This window comes from Mesoplodon mirus (genome assembly GCF_964341445.2).
Source record: "Mesoplodon mirus genome assembly, chromosome: 5".
In the NCBI taxonomy this organism is placed as follows: Eukaryota; Metazoa; Chordata; class Mammalia; order Artiodactyla; family Ziphiidae; genus Mesoplodon; species Mesoplodon mirus.
In genome coordinates, this window is record NC_138980.1 from 66,720,316 (window position 1) to 66,739,766 (window position 19,451).

General features: G+C 48.4%; 3 protein-coding genes across 3 annotated transcripts; 1 reads left to right on the forward strand and 2 right to left on the reverse strand.

Moving 5' to 3' along the window:
- Positions 1-5,592: 5,592 nt before the first annotated feature.
- Positions 5,593-15,052, forward strand: LOC309805365 (uncharacterized protein; the record flags this gene model as incomplete). The annotated part of the gene is given in 11 exon segments (XM_082623288.1): positions 5,593-5,733; positions 6,309-6,386; positions 6,651-6,733; positions 7,266-7,352; positions 10,592-10,759; positions 11,818-11,869; positions 12,447-12,509; positions 12,513-12,622; positions 13,467-13,543; positions 13,703-13,923; positions 14,002-15,052. Coding segments are annotated over 11 exon segments (1,221 nt in total). The 3' UTR covers positions 14,143-15,052.
- A 73-nt stretch (positions 15,053-15,125) lies between these two features.
- On the reverse strand, positions 15,126-17,036 carry SLC35A4 (solute carrier family 35 member A4). Its single transcript, XM_082621416.1, has one exon. The coding sequence runs from the start codon at positions 17,019-17,021 to the stop codon at positions 16,047-16,049; it is 975 nt and encodes a 324-aa protein (XP_082477542.1). The 5' UTR covers positions 17,022-17,036; the 3' UTR covers positions 15,126-16,046.
- Positions 17,037-17,438: 402 nt separating this feature from the next.
- LOC309804210 (SLC35A4 upstream microprotein) lies at positions 17,439-19,441 on the reverse strand. The gene is made up of 3 exons (XM_082621418.1): positions 19,324-19,441; positions 18,236-18,334; positions 17,439-17,637 (listed from the first exon to the last, which is right to left on the reverse strand). Exons 1-3 carry the CDS (start codon positions 19,336-19,338, stop codon positions 17,440-17,442), a joined length of 312 nt encoding a protein of 103 aa, XP_082477544.1. The 5' UTR covers positions 19,339-19,441; the 3' UTR covers position 17,439.
- Between the last annotated feature and the right edge of the window lie 10 nt (positions 19,442-19,451).

A 19,451-nucleotide genomic window follows, 5' to 3' on the forward strand; every position in this document is an offset into this window, starting at 1 on the left:
TTATTTGTTTTACAAAACTCACTGGATTTTGTTTGTTGGTTTTGTATGCTTCAACTTTGCTGAATTTGTTTATCAGTTCTAACAGGTTTTTTTGTGTGGAATTTTCAGGATTTTCTGTATATAAGATCATGTCATCTGTGGACAAAGATAATTTTACTTCTTCCTTTCCAGTTTGGATGTCTTTTGTTTCCTTTTCCTGCCTAACTTCTTTGGCTAGGATTTCCAGTACTATGTTAAATAGGAGTGACAAAAGTGGGCATCCATGGACTTCCCTGGTGGCGCAGTGGTTGAGAGTCTGCCTGCTGATGCAGCGGACATGGGTTCGTGCCCCGGTCTGGGAAGATCCCACATGCCGCGGAGCGGCTGGGCCCGTGAGCCATGGCCGCTGAGCCTGCGCGTCCGGAGCCTGTGCTCCGCAACGGGAGAGGCCGCAACAGTGAGAGGCCCGCGTACGGCAAAAAAAAAAAAAGTGGGCATCCCTGTCTTGTTCCTGATCTTAGAAAGTTTTGTCTTTCACCATGGAGTATGATTGATGTTATGTTCATAAGATAATCTTCATTAAGATGAGGGAAACAGCATGACTGTATGCAGATAGGAATAAGATATCTATTTTTTCTCTTTATTCTGGTAAAAAATATATATATAGTAAAATTTGCCATTTTAACCATTTTTAAGTGTAAGTACGGTGGTATTAATTACATTCACAGTATTGTGCAACCATCACCACAATTTCCAGAATTTTTTTGTCACCCCAAGAGAAACTCTGTACCCGTTAAGCAAATACTCTCCATTTCCCCTCCCCCTAGAGCCTGGGAACATCTAATCTACTTTCTGTCTCTATGAATTTGCCTATTCTAGATATTTAATATAAGTGGGATCATACAGTATTTATGTCTGGTTTATTTAACTTAGTATGATGTTTTCAAGGTTCCTTTATGTTGTAGCATGTGTCAGTACTTCATTGCTTTTTATGGCTGTACGATACTCCATTGTATTATAAACTACATTTTGTTTATTCATTCATCTATCGATGGACACTTTTTGGCTATTGTGAATGATGCTACTATGAACATTTTAGTACACAAATCTGTTTATGTACCCCTTTTCAGTTCTTTTGCATATATACCTAGGAGAAGTATTGCTGGATCATATGGTAATTATATGTTTAATGTTTTGAAGAACCTCCAAACTCTTTTCCACAGCGGCTGCACCATATTACATTCCCATCAGCAATGTATGAGGGTTGGACTTCCCTGGTGGTGCAGTGGTTAAGAATCCGCCTGCCAGTGCAGTGGACATGGGTTCGAGCCCTGGTCTGGGAAGATCCCACATGCTGCGGAGCAACTAAGCCTGTGTGCCACAACTGCTAACCCTGCTCTCTACAGCCCGAGAGCCACAACTACTGAGCCCCCGTGCTACAATTACTGAAGCTCACGCGCCTATAGCCCGTGCTCCGCAACAAGAGAAGCCACTGCAATGAGAAGCCTGCGCTCCGCAATTAAGAGTAGCCCTGGTTCACCGCAACTAGAGAAAGCCAGAGCGCAGCAATGAAGACCCAACGCAGCCAAAAATAAAAATATGTATGAGCATTCTTATTTATCCACTTTCTCACCAACAGTTTTCTTTTTAATTACATTACCTCTTTTTATTTTATAATACATTTCAAAAATGCCATTACAGTTGCCTTAACTGCTCTATAAGACCTGGAATCAAAGAACACTGAGAATTAGAACACAAAAACGTCAAGCTGTAATACCTACTTGTGCTGAATGATTACTACCAAAAGGATGTCATTTTTTTAAATAAGCAGATGTGTGTCAATGTAAAATACAATACAAACTTGTTAAAAACAGAACAGTAAACTTTGTTTCAATGGCTATAGAAAGGAAGTGGTTTTGTTTTTTTACAATGCATCTGGTCTGACAGCAAGTTGTATTATGCATTTAAAGCAATACGTGCCCCGGGGCTTCCTTGGTGGCTCGGTGGTTAAGAATCCGCCTGCCAATGCAAGGGACACAGGTTCGAGCCCTGGCCCGGGAAGATCCCACATGCCACGGAACAACAAAGCCCGGGCGCCACAACTACTGAACCTGAGCTCTAAAGCCCATAAGCCACAACTACTGAGCCCACGTGCCACAACTACTGAAGCCTGTGTACCTAGAGCCCGTTCTCTGCAACAAGAGAAGCCACTGCAATGAGAAGCCCGCCCACCACAAGGAAGAGTAGCCCCCACTCGCTGCAACTAGAGAAAGCCTGTGCACAGCAACGACAACCCAACATAGCCAAAAATAAAAACAAACAAATAAATAAATGTATATTAAAAAAAAGCAATACATGCCCTGAAAGTTCATATTTTCAGTTGTGTGTACCAACTGAATCAGAGTCCATTTTTTTCTTTTTATTAGAGCCATACTAGTGAGTAAGAAGTGGTACCTCATTACGTTTTTGATTTGCATTTCTTTAATGACCAAGGATTTTGAGCATCTTTTCACATGCTTGTTGGCCATTTGTATAGCTTCTTTGGAGAACTATCTATTCAAATTTTTTTTCCTAGTTTTTAATTGTCGTTTGTCTTTTTGCATTTCACTAATGTATAATGATGTTGAGCAACTTTTTATGCACTGTGTATATCTTCTTTGGAGAAATGGCTATTCAAGTCTTTCCCTCATTTTTTACTTGAGTTGTTTGTCTTTTTGTTGCTGAGATGTAGGAGCTCTCTATATATCCTGGATAGTAGATCATCATCAGGTATATAATTTGCAAATATTTTCTCCCATTTTGTAGGCTGTCTTTTCATATTTCTGATAATGTCTTTTGATGCACAAAAGTTTTAACTTTGATGAAATTAAGTTTATCATGTTTTCTTCTCTTGCGCTTGCTTTTGGTATCATACCTAAGAACTCATTGCCAGATTAAAGGTCATGAGGATTAATTTCTGTATTTTCTTCTATGAGTTTTATAGTTTTAGCTCTTAAATTTGGGAAATTGATCGATTTGAGTTAATTTTTGTATATGGTCTGAGGTAAGGGTCCAACTCCATTCATCTTTATCTGGATGTCCAGGTGTCCCAGTGCCATTAGTTAAAAAGATTAATCTTTCCTCATTGAATGCTCTTGATGTCCTTGTCAAATCAGCTGTCCATAGAAACATGGGTTTATTTCTGGACACTTACTGCTCTGCTCTCTCACTGATCTCTGTGTTTGTTCTTATGCCAGTACCACAGTGTCTTGGTTACTATTGCTTCACAATAAGTTTTGAAATCAGGAAGTATGAGTCCTCCAACTTTGTTCTTCTTTTATAAGATTGTTCTGACTATTCAGCACCTGTTGAAATCCGTATGAACTTTAGAAGGAGGAACAGAAACTGAGAGTGAAGGAACGAATAAATAGTAATGAATAAATAAAATAAATAAATAGTAATGAATAAATAAATAGTAACGAATAAATAGATGCAATTGTTGCATCTCCTTGTACCTAGAAAAGCACTAAAATCATCCCTCATGGTGACACCTGCTCCTGGTGACTAGCAGTAACCTTCACGAGACTAGCAGAAACCTCCTGCAAAAAAATATGTGCTTCATTGCACGTACTCCCCCTGCACCAAAATCACATATATACTGAACTTCCCCCTCTACCTCTTTGGAGAAGCTTCTCAGAGCAATCTGAAAAGCTGTCTACTGGACTATAGTCCTAATTTTACCCCAAATAAAAGTTAACTCACAACTCACAGGTTGTGCTTTTTAGTATCAGAATTGGATTGAAATGTAGGACGTCCAGTCAGTGTTAGAGAATTGGTGTCAGATACAGTAACTATAATGCTTTGCTGGGTTCTGTAAGTCATTCCAGCAAATTATGGAAGCTGCAGGAGTAGTGGGAATACCTGGGAGTGTAGATAGCTAGTCAAAGTGAGGACCCCTGAGCTTGAGACTAGCGTCTGAATTTAGGGCAGTCTTATTGCAACTGTGCTCTTACCTGTGAAGTTTGGCCAAACTCTGGGTAGTTGGTGACAGAAGTAATTTCATCCTACATGGAACATTATTCAGCCACAGAAACGAAAGAAGTACTGATACATGCTACATCATGGATGAACCTCGGAAAATAAGAAAAAAGCCAGTCACAGAAAGAACACATATTATATGAGTCCACTTATATGAAATGTCCAGAATAGGCAAATCTATAGAGGCAGAGAGTAGATGAGTGGTTGTTTAAGGGTCAGGATAGGGTGGGGGTTAGGGAGGTTATAGTAAAGGAAAGCAAGTTTCTTTATAAAGTGACGGAAACGTTCTAAAATTAACTGTGGTAAGAGTTACACATATCTGCAAACTTACTAAAAACCATTGAATAATACACTTTAAGTGGGTGAATTGTATGGTATATGAATTATATCTCAACAAAGCTGTCATTTTTTTAAAAGGTAGTTATCTTTTATAAATACATACTGAAATAGCTATATGTGAAATATGAGGTGTCTGGGATTTGCTTCAAAAGAATCCACTGGGGGCTTCCCTGGTGGCGCAGTGGTTGAGAGTCCACCTGCCGATGCAGGGGACACGGGTTCTTGCCCCGGTCCGGGAAGATCCACATGCCTTGGAGCGGCTGGGCCCGTGAGCCATGGCTGCTGAGCCTGCACGTCTGGAGCCTGTGCTCGGCAACGGAAGAGGCCATGACAGTGAGAGGCCCACGTACCGCAAAAAAAAAAAAAAAAAAAAAAAAAAAAAAAATCCACTGGGGTGGAAGCGGGAACAGAAGGAATAAGACCGGTCATAAGTTGATAACTGCTGAAGCTGAGTGCCTGGAAGCTCACTAAACTATTCTCTCCACAGTTATATATGTCTGAAATTTTTCATAAGAGGAAAAAAAGAAAAATTCCATGCAATAGTCTGGCTCACTCAGAAAAGAGAGGTCTGTCACCTCCTATGGTAAGTTATTGTTTAGAGGCCCCACCCAGAGCCCTCAGATCAGGGATATGAATTGTTGAGGGGAATCTGAGAGGCACAGAAGCCATGGAGTGTGGAGAGGTGATGAGCACAGGGGCTGCTTTGGGCTGGGGCAGCTCAGCCCCTTCAGTCCTGACAGGCCACAGACCAGGCTGACCGTGGTGGTGGAAGTAGAGTGAAGGAGAAGATCTGGTAAGAAGCCTCCACACATTCATCTCAGAGGTAACGCAGCCTGGGAGAGCCTCTTGGGAGAGGGGGAGGGTGAGGCCATCTCACATTAGGAAACTGAGGCAAAGGTTGAGGGCAGGACTCAGGAGTCCTGGGAGTTCAGTTTCCCCCATGAGAGTTGATATGAAGCCCACCTGTCTCAGGCCCCGAGGAGACCTGTTGCCCCACGCTCCTCCTGGAGGGGCCCAAGAGCATCCGCCTGTGTCAGCGTGGGATTCTGGAGAGTCAGGTAGAGATGGGATGGGCTGGGATGGGGTGTGGGTAAGTGCAGGGAAGATGGGAGTCCTGGGTTCTGATGCTCCTCAGGTAGGGGGGTCTGGTAGGGCGACGGGAGGAGGGTCAGAGCACTCAGGACCCTTGATCCTGGAGTGCTGAGTGCTTCCCAAGCTCTCTGGTCAGGGCAGGCTGGGCAGGCACCTGAGTCGGAGATGTACCTGTGTCCCCCAGTAGGAGGTGGAGCAGGAGTTGCTAGCAAGAGTCCAGTGCATGCTGGGCTCGGTGGGCTGAGGGTACAGTGTGGCCCTGCTGCTTCGGGGTCGAGAAACAGAGGCACCCGGCTTGTACCTCAGGTGAGTCCCAGAGGATGCACCAGTCATAGCTGTTATGAGACTCAAGTGTTGGCTCCTCCAGGAGACCTTCGAGAACTTTCCCCTCCCCACCCTAGCTGGACTGGGTGCCCCTCCTTGGGCTTCCTATGGCACCCTGTGGTCCATACAGGATGTTTTGCCAGCATCAATCATGAAGCTATTGAGAGGTCAGGGTAGGTGGGAGGCTGGGGTCCATGAGGTAAGGGTCAAGGAAGGGTGGTGTGCAAAGATCAAATACTCAGGGAAGTCTACTTTTCACTGTTCTTAGTAATACTAATAATGATAATAAACATTTTGTTTTTAGGCTTCATCAAAATGCCCCCAAACTAAAACAGTTGCCTCAAAACCTTGTCATGTTTTACCCTAACAAACAGGAGGTCCCACTGAAAATGTCTGCTCACTTGTCTGGCTCACTGTGAACCACAAGGCCGGGGGCTATTTTTGTCCTGGCCACCAAGTCCATAGCACCTAGCACAGGACCAGGCATAGACTTTGCCCTCAGGAAATGTTGAAAAACAGGTTAATCCTTAATCCTCACTCACCCTTCTCCTCTTTAGCTGCTGCAGATGCTGTTTGAAGAAGCTCTGCCCCTCAGGGGCTCTGATGCCATGCTTAGTACTCTTAGCCTGGTGCAGGTGAGGCCCTGGGGGGAGGAGAGACCCGGGGAGCCAAGGCCTTGGTGATGCTGCAAAAGAGCCCGAGGCTCAGGGGCCGCCTGAAGACTTTGGATCTCTGCTGCTCACCACTGTCAGCTTGCCTTGCTGGGGTCTCCTTTTTCCTGCCTGAGATGGCTGAATTTTGGTTCCCTTGGTTCACAGGGCCCCAGCGGGAGGATCACATGAGCCAAAGGCTGGGGAAAGGTTCGGTTTGTAACAGATGTTGTGCTTGTGTGATCCCAGATCAGCACCAGTGGGAGGAGTCAGGACCTGCTTGCCCCAGGGTCAGAGAACCGGTCAGTGCTAGATGTGGCCCCTCTGGGCTTGTGAGTGTCCAGAGCCCAACGGGGTCTGAGGGAGCTTGTCTTAAGGCAGGGCTGACACCCCAAACCAAGCCGTTGGAGGCTTCTCCCCACTGCCACCCCAGGGAAGGGAAGTTATGAACTTGAGGTCATGCTTACAGGTTTTGGGTTTGCCCCCAGAACTCCCTCTCACTGTCTTCCCTTCATCCCATATCTCCATAACCTCTCACTCTTCTCACCACCCCATCCACTTACACCTCTTCAGCTCAGTCATTACCATCCCGGGTTATCTGAGCATCTCACAGAGCAGAAGTTCAGTTTCTCCATCTATAAAATGGGAGCAATCCCAACTATCCTGTTTCCCTCACTGGGCAGATGAGAGGAGAAAAAATAAGATCATGAAGATGAGAGGCTTTTAGGGGAAATATTGAGCTTGGAGTCTTGGGGATGATTCTTATAGGCTCTTGGGCCCCCATGGGCTCCCCAAGCAGAGATTCTGGGGGGCTGGACAGAACCCTTGTGCTTAGGAGCTGAGATCAGCCTTCCCTTCTTCCAGGGTGGTAGAAAATGCCAGTGAAGTGGAGGTGTCTGACTCAAGAGCTGCCTCAGAGCCGTACTTGCAGGCTGCAGGTGGTGAAGGCAGGTGAGGACAGGCGGGTGCCTTCACCCACCCCCACCCCCTAGCCATTTGGCCTGATCCTTTGATGTCCTCCACAGTGCCTGCTCTCTGCTCACTGTCACCATGTCCTGCCCACGGCCTGACCCTCCTGAGAGGCCTGGGACCCAGGGCATGTGGCGAGGAGCCTTGCGGATCCTGCAGCTCCCAGGAGCCCTGTAAGTCTGATGGAGCCTTTTAACAGCTTTGGGGAAGGCTTGGGTAGGTGGCTGAAATATGGATGTAGAGGCCCAGGGCAGCATCAGAGTCTCCTCCTTTCCTCATCTCTGACATGCTGAAGGATTTGCTCCCTTTAGTATTTCTTGTAAGGCAGGTCTACTAGCAATGAACTCCCTCAATTTTTGTTTATCTGGGAATATCTTACTTTCTCTTACATTTCTGAAGGATAGTCATGCCAGATACAGAAATCTTAGTTGACAGGTTTTTTTTTTTTTCTTTCAACACTTTAACTGTGTTATCTCACTGCCTTCTGGCCTCCATAGTTTCTGATGAAAAATTGGTTTTTAATCTTACTGAAGATCCCTTGTGCATAATAAGCTGCTTCTCTCTTGTTTTCAAGATTCTTTCTTTGACTTTGGATTTTGACAGTTTGATTATAATCTGTCCTGGTGTAGATCTCTTTGAGTATACCCTCCTTGGAATTTGTTGAGCTTCTTGGATGTGTAGATTCATGCCTTTCATAAGTTTGGGGGAACTTTTGAGCCTTATTTCTTCAAATATTCTTTCTGTCCTTTTCTCTTTCTCTTCTCCCTCTGGGACTCCCATTATGCATATGTTTGTACACTTGATGGCAGCCCACAGGTCTCTTAGGCTCATTTTCCTTAATTCTTTTTTCTTTCTGCTCCTCAGACTGGATAATTTTATTTGACCTATCTTCAGGTTTCTTGAGATTCTTGTGCCTGCTCAAATCTACCCTCTAGTGAATTTTTAATTTCAGTTATTGTACTTTTCAGCTCCCATATTTCTACTTGGTTCCTTTTTATAATTTCTATTGTTCTATTGATAGTCACTGAGACATCATTTTCTTTATCTTTATTGCCCTTCTCCCCCCACAAAATTTTTAGGGAAATTCCCAAGATAGCAGTGAAGCTACAAGTTGGGTGGGAAAGAGGAAACTGGGAGTTGACAGAGGAGCCAGCTTTGGTGAGACATCATTTTCTTTAGTTTTCTGAAAATATATAAAACAGTTGATTTAAAGTCTTTGTCTACTGAATCCAGTGTCTGGTTTCCTCAGGGACAGTTTTTATTAATTTCTTTTTCTTTTTTCCTGTGAGTGAGCCATACTTTCTTTTTTTAAATTAAAAAAAATTTTATTTATTTATCTGGCTGTGCCAGGTCTTAGTTGAGGCATGTGGGATCTAGTTCCCTGACCAGGGATCGAACCCAGGCCCCCTGCATTGGGAGTGCAGAGTCTTAGCCACTGGACCACCAGGGAAGTCCTGAGCCATACTTTCTTATTTGCATGCCTAATAATTTTTTGTTGGAAACTGGCCAATTTGAGCATTTTTTGTAAAGACTATATTCTTTATTGTGTTGGTCTCTTAAGTCTCCATTCTTTTTCCTTAGTGCTCTGACACTCTGGATATGATAATCTGGTAACGCTGAAAGCTGGATTCTCCCTCCTCTCCAGGGTTTGCCTTGTTGCTTGTTGTGGGCATCAGCCATCCATTTGCTTACTTTTCCAAACAATTTTTGCAAAGACTGTATTCCTTGCAGTCACTGAAGTCTTCATTCTATTATCTCAGTGATTAGCCAATGACCTGACATAGAATTCCCTAACCTCCGAGAATGCGCCCCCCCCCAAAAAAAGAAAGAAAAAGGAGAAGGAGGAGAGGTAGGGGAAAGGGAATGAGGAGAGAGGAAGGAGAAGAAGGAGGAGGCAGGGAGGAGGAAAAGGGAAAAAAAGGGAGAAAGGAAGAAAAAAATTCTCCAGGTTTCTACAGACTGGCTCTGTGTTGGGTCGCTCCTTAAATGCTTACCAAGACCATTTACAGCTCTGCCTTAGCCTCACCTGATGCTGGCACTGAACCCTAGTTCAGCCAGAGGTGAAAGCCTATGGTCTGCTCAGGTCTCTTCTGACCACACATACTGCCCTGGACATATGTGTGGCTTTCTAGGTAGCCTAGTACACATGGGAACTTTTCAAAACCCTTATTCCTCCAAAATTTCACTCCCCACCTTTTCTCCCAGTCTTTCCATGTGTCCATTGTTTGCCCCAACTGTTATTTTTGCTTGTTCTTTCATCTCTCAATGCTTTGGGGGACTGTCCTCTGGCATAGCTCCTCTGCTCCAAGAGAATTCCAAGATAAGTGAAACAAAGGGAGGCAGCTTTTGTCAGTCCTTTGTGGGAAACCCCAGACAATCAAAACAGGCAAACACAGTTCCCTGGGAACAAGACCTACTCTGCTCCTTTCAGAACCAGGTACCCGCCCCAGAAATGTGGGCTGTGCTGGGGAGAAGGTTGGGGCTAGAGTAAGTTAAAAACACCACAAAGATCTCTTACCATATTTAAGCTGCCTTTCTCCTGGTTAAACATTCACTTGATTGCTGTCAACCTTTGACTATCTCCCAGAGTTCCAGTAAGGTTGATTCTGACCATTTTTTTTTGCCAGATGTTTCTGGGAAGGGACAGACCCACAGAGTTCCCTACTCTGCCATTTTTGTTGATGTCACCTTGCTTTGCCATTTTACAATTGGGTTGTATTTTTATTATTGAGGTGTACGAGCTCTTTATATATTCTGGATACAAGTCCCTTGTCAGATATACAATTAAATTGTTTTTACTATGAGAATGTATTATTTGTGTAATTTAAAAAATAATCAGGGCTTCCCTGGTGGTGCAGTGGTTGAGAGTCTGCCTGCCGATGCAGGGGACACGGGTTCGTGCCCCGGTCCGGGAAGATCCCACATGCCACGGAGCGGCTGGGCCCGTGAGCCATGGCCGCTGAGCCTGCGCGTCCGGAGCCTGTGCTCCGCAACGGGAGAGGCCACAACAGTGAGAGGCCCGCAAAAACAAACAAACAAAAAAATAATAATAATCAAATATAAAATAAAATAAAGATCTATACAAGGTTGCAAATCTGCCTGGTGCTACACAAAAGTGACTGGAAACAGTCAATCTTTCCATCAGAGTGTGATTTGGGCCAGTTTTTTTCTGCATCTACCAGTGGACATCTCTTTTCTTCCTCCCTCCCTCCCTCTGGCAGAGACTGTCCCTTGCTGCAGGTGTTGGCTGGTAAGGTTGTTGGTGAGGAGGTGGAGGGCTCTCTGCCCTGGACTGTCTCATGTCTCCTGGAAGGAAACAACTACAGTGGCCTTCTTCTTTGCCTGGACACTCAAGGTGGCCTGGGGGAGGACGTGGGTTTCTTTGGGAAGCTCTAGGATCTGGTCTTAGGCCTGCCCCCCCTTCACCCAACCAGCGGTAGCCCCAACCCTAGCGAGCCGAGAGAGAGCCTGAGCCTCTGGGAGGGCCAGGATTCAGAAAGGTCCCAGAATTTCCGGGCTCTCACCGTCTGGAAAGGTAAGGCTAATAGTAAAAGCAACCCCTCACCCTTTCCGAGGGCTTCAACAGTTTACCAAGCATTTTTACACTGACTAAAACCTCTGATTCTTACCACAATGCCATGAGGCAGATAGAACTATGGGCGAGGGAAGGGAGGCAGGTTTAATTTATAGATGAGGAAAGGGAGGATCAGAGAAGGGAAGGTACTTTCCTATTTTCACACACTCATTAAAGATCAGGCCTCTGTGAAATGATATGTCAGAAATTTGGGGGAGGTCAAGTTGAGGGTATAGATCAAACAAGAATGACCATGAGTTGATATTTGTTGAAGCTGATAAGGTGATAAGTAGATGAAATTCCTAGACTTTGTATATGTTTGAAGTTTTCCACTAATAAGAGAGTAAAAAAAAAAAGTCCATGGGGCTTCCCTGGTGGCGCAGTGGTTAAGAATCTGCCTGCCAATGCAGGAGACATGGGTTCAAGTCCTGGTCCGGGAAGATCCCACATGCCGCGGATCAAGTAAGCCCGTGCGCCACAACTACTGAGCCTGCGCTCTAGAGCCCGTGAGCCACAACTACTGAAGCTGGAAGGTCACCCCTGTCCAGCTTCTCCTGGTGCTTTCATTTTCTTAATTACTTATAACTTGTTTTTACAGCCCTGGGCCTTGGGAATTAGGCCTGTAAACTCCAAGTAATTGAACAGGGCTGGCCTCTGCTCAGTGCTTTGGGTGCCTTATCTCATTTCATGCTCTCTACAACTTTTATCAGCTCCATTTTATGGATGAGAAAATGGAGACTCAGAAAACTAGCCACCTGCCTGAGGTCATACAGCTAAGAAAAGGAGGGGCTGGGACCCTGATCTGATTTCAAAACCAACACTGTCCTGGGAGAAAAGGTAACAGAATTCTCATTCGTAATGTATTCTCAGCAGGTCACAGATTCAACAGCAAGCCCCAGTCCAGGCCTCCAGGAAGAGCCTCAAGGTGAGGCTGGTGCTTGGGGTGGAGCTGGAGGTCTTCTCCACCTGGTGTGCTTAACTGCATTTTCCTCCAGTGGCAGGAAGAACAGCATCTATAGGACCTGATCTCCACCAAATGCACACTCTCAGGGACTCTGAGGAACAGGTAACACCTCATGTAGCCCAGAACACCTGGAAGCTGTTGGGGAGTTGAGTCGCAGAGTCCTGACAATACGTGTCCTGTTTACCTTGCCCTAGCATCAGGGAGAAACATGGAGCTCCTGGCAAATAAAGGGCCTGAAGGATTACTGTATCCCTCAGGGAGAGGCATGGGAAGGGGCTGTTTTCCTACTGGGTTGGTTTAGGGGCATGGGGTCCCTAGGGCCTCCATGGCACCTACTGGCAGAATCAATACCTCTCCCCTTCCCTCACGGCCTCTGAGTCTCTGTCCAGGCCACAGGCTCTTTCAGGCCAGCTAGTCTCCTGGATATAATTCTGGGAGCTGCCCTGGTAATGGGGGTCTGTTAGAAAAGTTGGGCCCTGTGTCCCAAGGCTGTGTACACACATGGGCTTCTGGCTGAGCCTAGAATGATGCCACCTAGGCCCAGCAGGCCCCGGATGTGGCCCTGCAGTTCTTCCTGGCTCAGGCCCAGAGGCAGAGACTGTGAGAACAGCACCAAGTTGGGATCCAAGAGGAACTGAAGCATTTGGAACAGGAAGAAGTGGTGGCAGGGGACCAGGTCAAAGGCCTGGTGGCTGAAGAGGTGAGGAACGTCAAGTAGGGTACTTGAGGCTCCTACTTTTTTTGTTGTTGCTGTTGTTGAGTCAGGTCTTAGTTGCGGCACGGGGGATCTTCGTTGAGGCATGTGGGATCTTTCGTTGTGGCACTTGGGCTTCTCTCTAGTTGTGGCGTGCAAGTTTTTCTCTTCTCTATTTGTGGCGTGTGGGCTCCAGGGCGCGTGGGCTCTGTAGTTTGCGGCACGCAGGCTCTCTAGTTGAGGCGCATGAGCTCAGTAGTTGTGGCACGTGGCTTAATTGTGCCGCAGCATGTGGGATCTTGGTTCCCAGACCAGGAATCAAACCTGCATCCCGTGAATTGCAAGGCGGATTCTTTACCGCTGGACCAGCAGGGAAGTCCCTTGAGGCTCCTTCTAACCTGGCCAGGTACTGTGCTGGGATCTAGCATCAATCACAGCAGACTGGACCACAACCTCTCTCATGGCCCTCGCAGCTTTGTGGGGGATAGACGATGCAATTCTCAGTGCTAAGTGCTGTAAATGAGGGAGCTAGTGACTTGTGGGAACAAACAGGTGTACCTGGCCCAGGCTGGAGTGGAGCAGGGAAGATGACATCTAAGCTGAGACTTAAAGGACAAACAAATTAGCCAGAGAAATTCACTAGACTCAGATCCACAGGGCAGTTTGTGTTCATCACATGGAGGCACTAAGGAAACAGAGCTTGTTTAAACAAGAAACAAAACTTGTGTGCACAGAGGTCGGATCAGGGGAAGGTGGGAGACATGCTCTTAGGAGAGAATCCTATATGAGCAAAAGTCCAAACGGAAGCAATGGCAAAGTAGGTTCTGGGTGTTGTGAACTGTCCATCTGGCTGGAGCCTGGCAGGTGCATGGTCAGAGGCAAGGCTAAAGAGACCAGCGTGTGCCAAGCCTCTGGATTTGGACTTTACCCCAAGGATGACGGTGAACTATTGAAATGCATGTGTCATCTCAGTTCTGTCCCTCACTAGCCATTAGAATTTGGTCAAGTTAGGTCACTTCTCTGATTCACTGTTTCCAAATCTGTAAAATGGCAATTACCTCAAAGGTTATCATTAGAGAAAACAAAATAATAATATAAAGTAAGTAGAGCAGAGCCTGGCACACAGGTTGCGCTCAACAAAGGGTATGTATTATCACTGAAGGTTTCCGAGGAGAGGCAGAGATGGCATCGGGAGTGGACAGTGCTGAGACTCCAGCTGGAGGCCCTTCAGGCAGAACAGGACACTGCAGAGCAGGACCTGACAGCCCTCTATGACCTGCACGTGCAGGCTGCCCGGGCTTGGACATGCCACGTGCTGCAGGTCAGTGAGGACAGAGGGCAGGCCTTGAATTGGTTCCAAGGCTGGCTGACTCATGGGGATCTCTGAATCTGCGCACAGGTATTCCGAGCCTGGCGGGGGCTGTGGGAGGAACAGGCTATGGCCACAGAGCATCACTATTGCAGCCTGCTGGCTGGCTTCCTGCAAGACACCATCAACCTGGCCACGCAGAACCAGGAGCTCCAAGCCCAGAGCCAGTGACTTCAGCAGACTAGGCTGGGCGCAGGCATGCTGGATCCCCGCCCTGAGGAGAAATGTGGGGATCAGGAATCCTTCAGGGGCAGTCTCCTCTCTCCTCATTCGTAAAGGTCCTAGAAGGGAGAGGAGTTGGGACCCAACAGCCAAGCTAACCTCCATTATGGATAATTAATAACACCACTAACTAGGTCTCATTGTGCCAGTACCTGCTGAGCACACTAACGTCCCTTAATTGATTTAGCCATTTCCAGTCCCCTTTATAGTAGTAGGTATCACGAGACCTCCCATTTCAGAGATAAGCCAACTAAAGCTAAGAGAGGTTAAGTAATTGTTCAAGGACAGTCAGCCAACAGGTGACAGAGCCAGAATTAAACCTCAAGCCTGGTTGGCTACATAGTTCTACACTGCCAGCAAGAGTAGTTCACAGGTTGCAGTGTGCATCAGAGTCACTGAAAAGAAAGGAAAACAAAGGAATAAAGAAAAAGAGTCCCAAACCTCACTCCCTAAGATTCTGCTTCAGCAGGACTGGGATTTCTCTTTTTTTTTTTTTTTTCCCACAAGCTTACCAGGTATTCTACCACGGGAGCAAGGCCTGACATTCCTCTGGTCATGAGAAGAGATGACAGGCAGGAATATCAGAGAGGGATCCAGAGGAGATGAGAAACGAGACCACCTTGAGTCCTAAGAGTTCTCTAGCCTACAGTCTACAGTTTGCCTTGCTGGGCCCAACACTTTCTATTCCCAAGACTCCTTCCAAATTCTCCAGGGCCCAAGTTTTATGCTTCAGAGAAACTTCCAAAGCTCCGTGACAGAAAATAGTCTCAGCTCCATGGAATTCTCAAAGGAAACAATGCTGTAAGCAACAGCTGGGAGAAAACAGCCTCTTCTCTTAGTCAGTAAGTCACCCCAGGATTAAGATACTCAGGGCACCAGAGGAATGAAGTTATGTTTGAGAGGAGCTATGCAACACAGAAGACACAGGACAATTATGGCCAATTGTAGGAACCACCTATACCCCAGAGCACTTTATTAAGACCTTATTGCTTATACAGACACTGATTGAGCTATACACGTTTCCCTGTGCCTGGTCCCAGGGCACTCTGTGTAGAGTTTCCCTAGGCTGTTGGGAGCTGGGACACTGCTAGGAAAGGGCAGGACCCAGAGTGGGAAAGATGGTACCTCCTAGAAGCTAGAGGGGGCAGTGGGCTTTGAGAGAGCCCTTAGGGTGAGCAGAGAGGTCAGGAGTGTAGGCATAAGCCAGGGCCCAGGGGCAACATTCCCTGAGATGAGTCTAGCCCCAGTCCTCTCTGAGGTTTCCAGAACAAAGGCTGGATGTGGAGAGAGTGGGGGCATTATTTCCAGGTGCTGCTGCAGCTAGGGGAGCATGGCAAGAGGCCTGGGTGATGGGCGTATAATCTGCAGCAACTGGGCTTTCCTACATGTCAGCGGGGGGTGAGTATTATGGGGGAGTCATGCACCATGGCTGGGCTGGAGCAGCCAGCACCAGGCCTGGGGGCAGTGGGTCTGCCGGGGTGAGCACAGTAGGCAAGGAAAGCCAACTGCTGCCCACACCCCACTTTAAGAAACTGCACTCATGCAGGCTGAGGCAGGGCACCTCCGCCCATCAGGCACGGTATCATTTCTCAGGCCCATGAACTGATGCTCCCCTAATTCCTTAGTCAGGAAGAACTTCTAGGGGTGTTAAGAGTTTCCTTAACCAAACCCAGGCTTCAAGTCTCCCAGGCTCAACCCTCCATCCACCTACCTCCAGAGACTGACATGGCTGCTCGCACTTCCCCAGCTTTTCTCGCAAGGCACTTGTTACAGGGATGCTGAGGGGAGGGAGGCTGGCTCCGATAGTGGCGCCCAATCTACAGGTCAGGAATCAGGGTGGAGGTGGTGAGGGGCTAGCGACTGCCATAGTACAGGCGCACAGCCAGGCCAATGAGCAGTGTGGCCAGGAAGAAGGCAGCTGTGAGCTGAAGCTGCAGCAGGGCTGCTGAGAGCACAGCGTTGACCACTAGCGAGCAGGACACAACGAAGAGGCGTGTGATGCTGCTGCCGTGCTTCATGACAGCTGACATGAGCAGCCCATTTAGCGCCTGGCTCAGCACTACGAGGGCTGCCCATCCTGAGAAACCCTCCAGGAGGCCTGGGCCAGGGCCGCCACCTGCATGCAGACCTAGGTTCAGGAGCACACCAAAAGTGTAGAGGAAGAGGTTCTGAAGTGCCAGGGGCAGCCGCTGTCGCTTCATGAGCAGCTCTGTGTACACGGAAGACAAGCCTGAGATGAGGCAGTACAGGATGAGAAGCAGCAGTCCCAGTGGACTGATATGCAGGGGCATGGGGCCTGCAGCAGCTGCGGAAGGGGGCCCAGGAAGGGTGTTCCCAGGGTCCTGCAGGCCACCAGCTGCATAGCAGGCTCCTGCTGCCATGAGCAGCAGCAGTGCTAAGCCCTGGCGTGCAGAGAGGCGGTGTCGGAGGCAGAGGCAGTAGAACAGGGCTGTGCTTCCAATCTTGAGATTGCTCAGCACCTGGTAGGTGCTGGGGTCCATGTAACGTTGAAGGTAGATCACCAGGTTGTTGCTGGCGCCGTAGAGCAGGGCTGATAGTGCGAACGGGGCGGCCTGGCGCCAGGGTGGGGTCCGCTGGGGCCATGCTTGCCAGCCCACCAGGAGGGAGAAGGCGCACAGCAGCAGCTTGGTCAGTTCAGTCAGCAATACAGCCGAAGACGGTCGGAAGGGCACACGGCCATCCACATGGCACAGTGCCAGCAATGGGGCATGGGCACCGTACATGGCAGTGGACAGGAGTAGCATCAGGGTCCAGCGGGCCTGCCTGGGATGGCCCAGGCCTGGCACACCCCCGTCCTCTACACTCATGCCCAAACTAGACCCTGGATGGCCTGTGTAGCTAGCAAGGGGGGTCACTGGGGATTGTGACACGTTCGGGGAAAATCAAGTTATGGAGCTGGCTCCCAGGGGAGAGGAGCCTTGGTACATCGCCAGAGAGAATACTGAGAATCAGAGTCAGCAGCAAACTCCACAGTAAGGGCTAGAAGAGGAAGGGGCTGGTGGTTCTAGAAGCCACTGTCTTGGGGCCAATGCCATGGGGTTATGGAGGCGAGGAGTCCAGGGTGCTGTCGGATGAGCCACTGTCCAGCCTCTGCAGGAAGGCGGCAGGAAAGCTGGAGACAGCAAATGGGTGAAAGCCGGGGAGGCCAGATATGGCATCTGTGGTTGAAAGGCCTCCACCTGCAGGCCCCAGCTGCTCATCCTGCCTCCCCCATGGGATCCAGAGCTAGTCGGGCCCCTTGCGCAGTGATCGAAGATAGTCCCTCAATGTCTTCTCCACATTGGGCACAGCATACGCCTGAGCTGCATATATGCCCGTGCAGGTGCCCACGGCAAAGCCTAATACTGCTGACGCCCTCAGTTTGGCCACCACATAGCCAGCCAGGAAGCCCTTGAGGAATGGAGAGGACAAGAGCGAGCCATCCTGTGGAGGAAAATGCAGGAGAAAATTCAGCCAGGCTCTCCCCTTCTCCACCCAGGAGCTACTCAAGCTGGGCTTAGCATGTTCCACTACCTGCTCCTCCTTACTCTGGAAAACCGTAGTATGCTCACCAAAGATTTTTTCAAGGTCCTGGGCAGAAAAAGAACCTAGGAGTCATGATCACACAATGTCAGAACCCTGAGGTTAGAAGGCTCTAACCACAGAATCCCACTGAGAGAGATGTCCCTGAAGAATCTGACCCCTGCTTACTTCTCCAGTCTCATATCCTAGCATGCTCCCCCACTACTGCAGCCAAACTGAACTGCTTTCACCTCGCATGTTCATCATGCTACCTCCGACCACAAGGGCTTTGCCTATGCTGTTCCATCTGCCTGGAATGTTCCCTCCTCCCCCCTTCACCCAGTTAACCCCTACTTAAGATGCCGGTTCAAAGGCCATTTTCTCAGGGAAACTCTCCTTGGTGTCACAGAGAATAGGCCCTCAATAACCAACCATTTGCTGAATAAATCTCTACCACCCACTCAAAAGCATAATGGCCAATGAAGCCTAAGTGGGAGGCAGGGGGCAGGTGCACCTTTACCTGGTCTACACCACTGTTGACTTCGTCTTCCACACGCTGCTGCAGGCGCTCCAGCTGGTTCTTGAGAAATGCCAGGTCCTTAAGCTTGGGCAGAGAATCCTAGGACAAAAGAGAGGTTGGCTCCAGAAGGCTGACCCAGCCCCATCCCCCGCTCAAGTCTATCAGAGGCTGGGGGCAGGAGGCAGTGAGCCTAAGAAACCCCTTCCTATAAAACCTTCCTGAGATGACAGTGGTAAAGGAAAAAAGGCACTGAAAAGTAAAGAATTCACACGGGGGCCTGGGAGGGGGTGACCGATGGGGCCTGCATCGGTAACTTACAGCAACTCTTACAGGAATTTTATACAGTAAGCGGTGTATAGAGAAAACAAGAGGGGCAGCTAGGGGACCTAGGTTTATCCGGCAAGCGCTAGTGAGTAGGAAGCTACCTGAAAGTCTATCTTGTCGTCTGTGTCCCGAGGCCTAACACAGGGACTCCAAGTACTTAGTAAATGTGTGGTTGGTGCTGAACTTCCAGACTAACGGTGAGGCAGTTCCTTGGACAATTTGGGGGTAAACCTGATTTCTGCCTAGGCTTCTCCCTCTTCCTCCCCAAACCCATCCCAAACTGAATGTGTGACTGGATGAGCTGGGGTTTGGTGCGGGGGTGGGGGGAACGTGGCTGTCTGCAAGAGTGTGGGTAAATGAATTCAGGATTTTGGTCGCACATAACGACGAAATTAGTGTGCCCAAGGAATGTGTTCGAATGCGGGTGTGTCTGTGTTGTTGGAAACTTCCTGTCTCTGAAAGGGAAATTTCGGTGGCTAGGGAATAGAGCAGAGTGAGGAGTGTCTGCAAGTAACTAAGGATCATCATGGTCCGGGGTTGGGGGGTGGGGTGACACCTGGGGGATTCCCGGCTCCGCTTGCCTTGCGCAGTGCTCCGCCACTCCACTTCCCATTATTGAGGCAGTCGACAGGAGTAAAAGTCCGCGCCCAGGAGAAACAAGGGGCACCACCCACCCAGGAGCCCCCCCCATCTGTCGCCTCTCCCCAGGACTAAAAAGGTGTGGAGCCCAACCCGGACTGCAGACAACCCTCGAATTCGCTCACCTTGTCATCCGCCATCTTCCCTGCCGAGCTTATTGCGCAGGCGCAGCACCGCCTCCCTCCTGGCAAATGCTACTGCCATCTTTACTGAGGGCGCAGGCACTTCCGGGGCATTTCTGGAACGGGTGGAG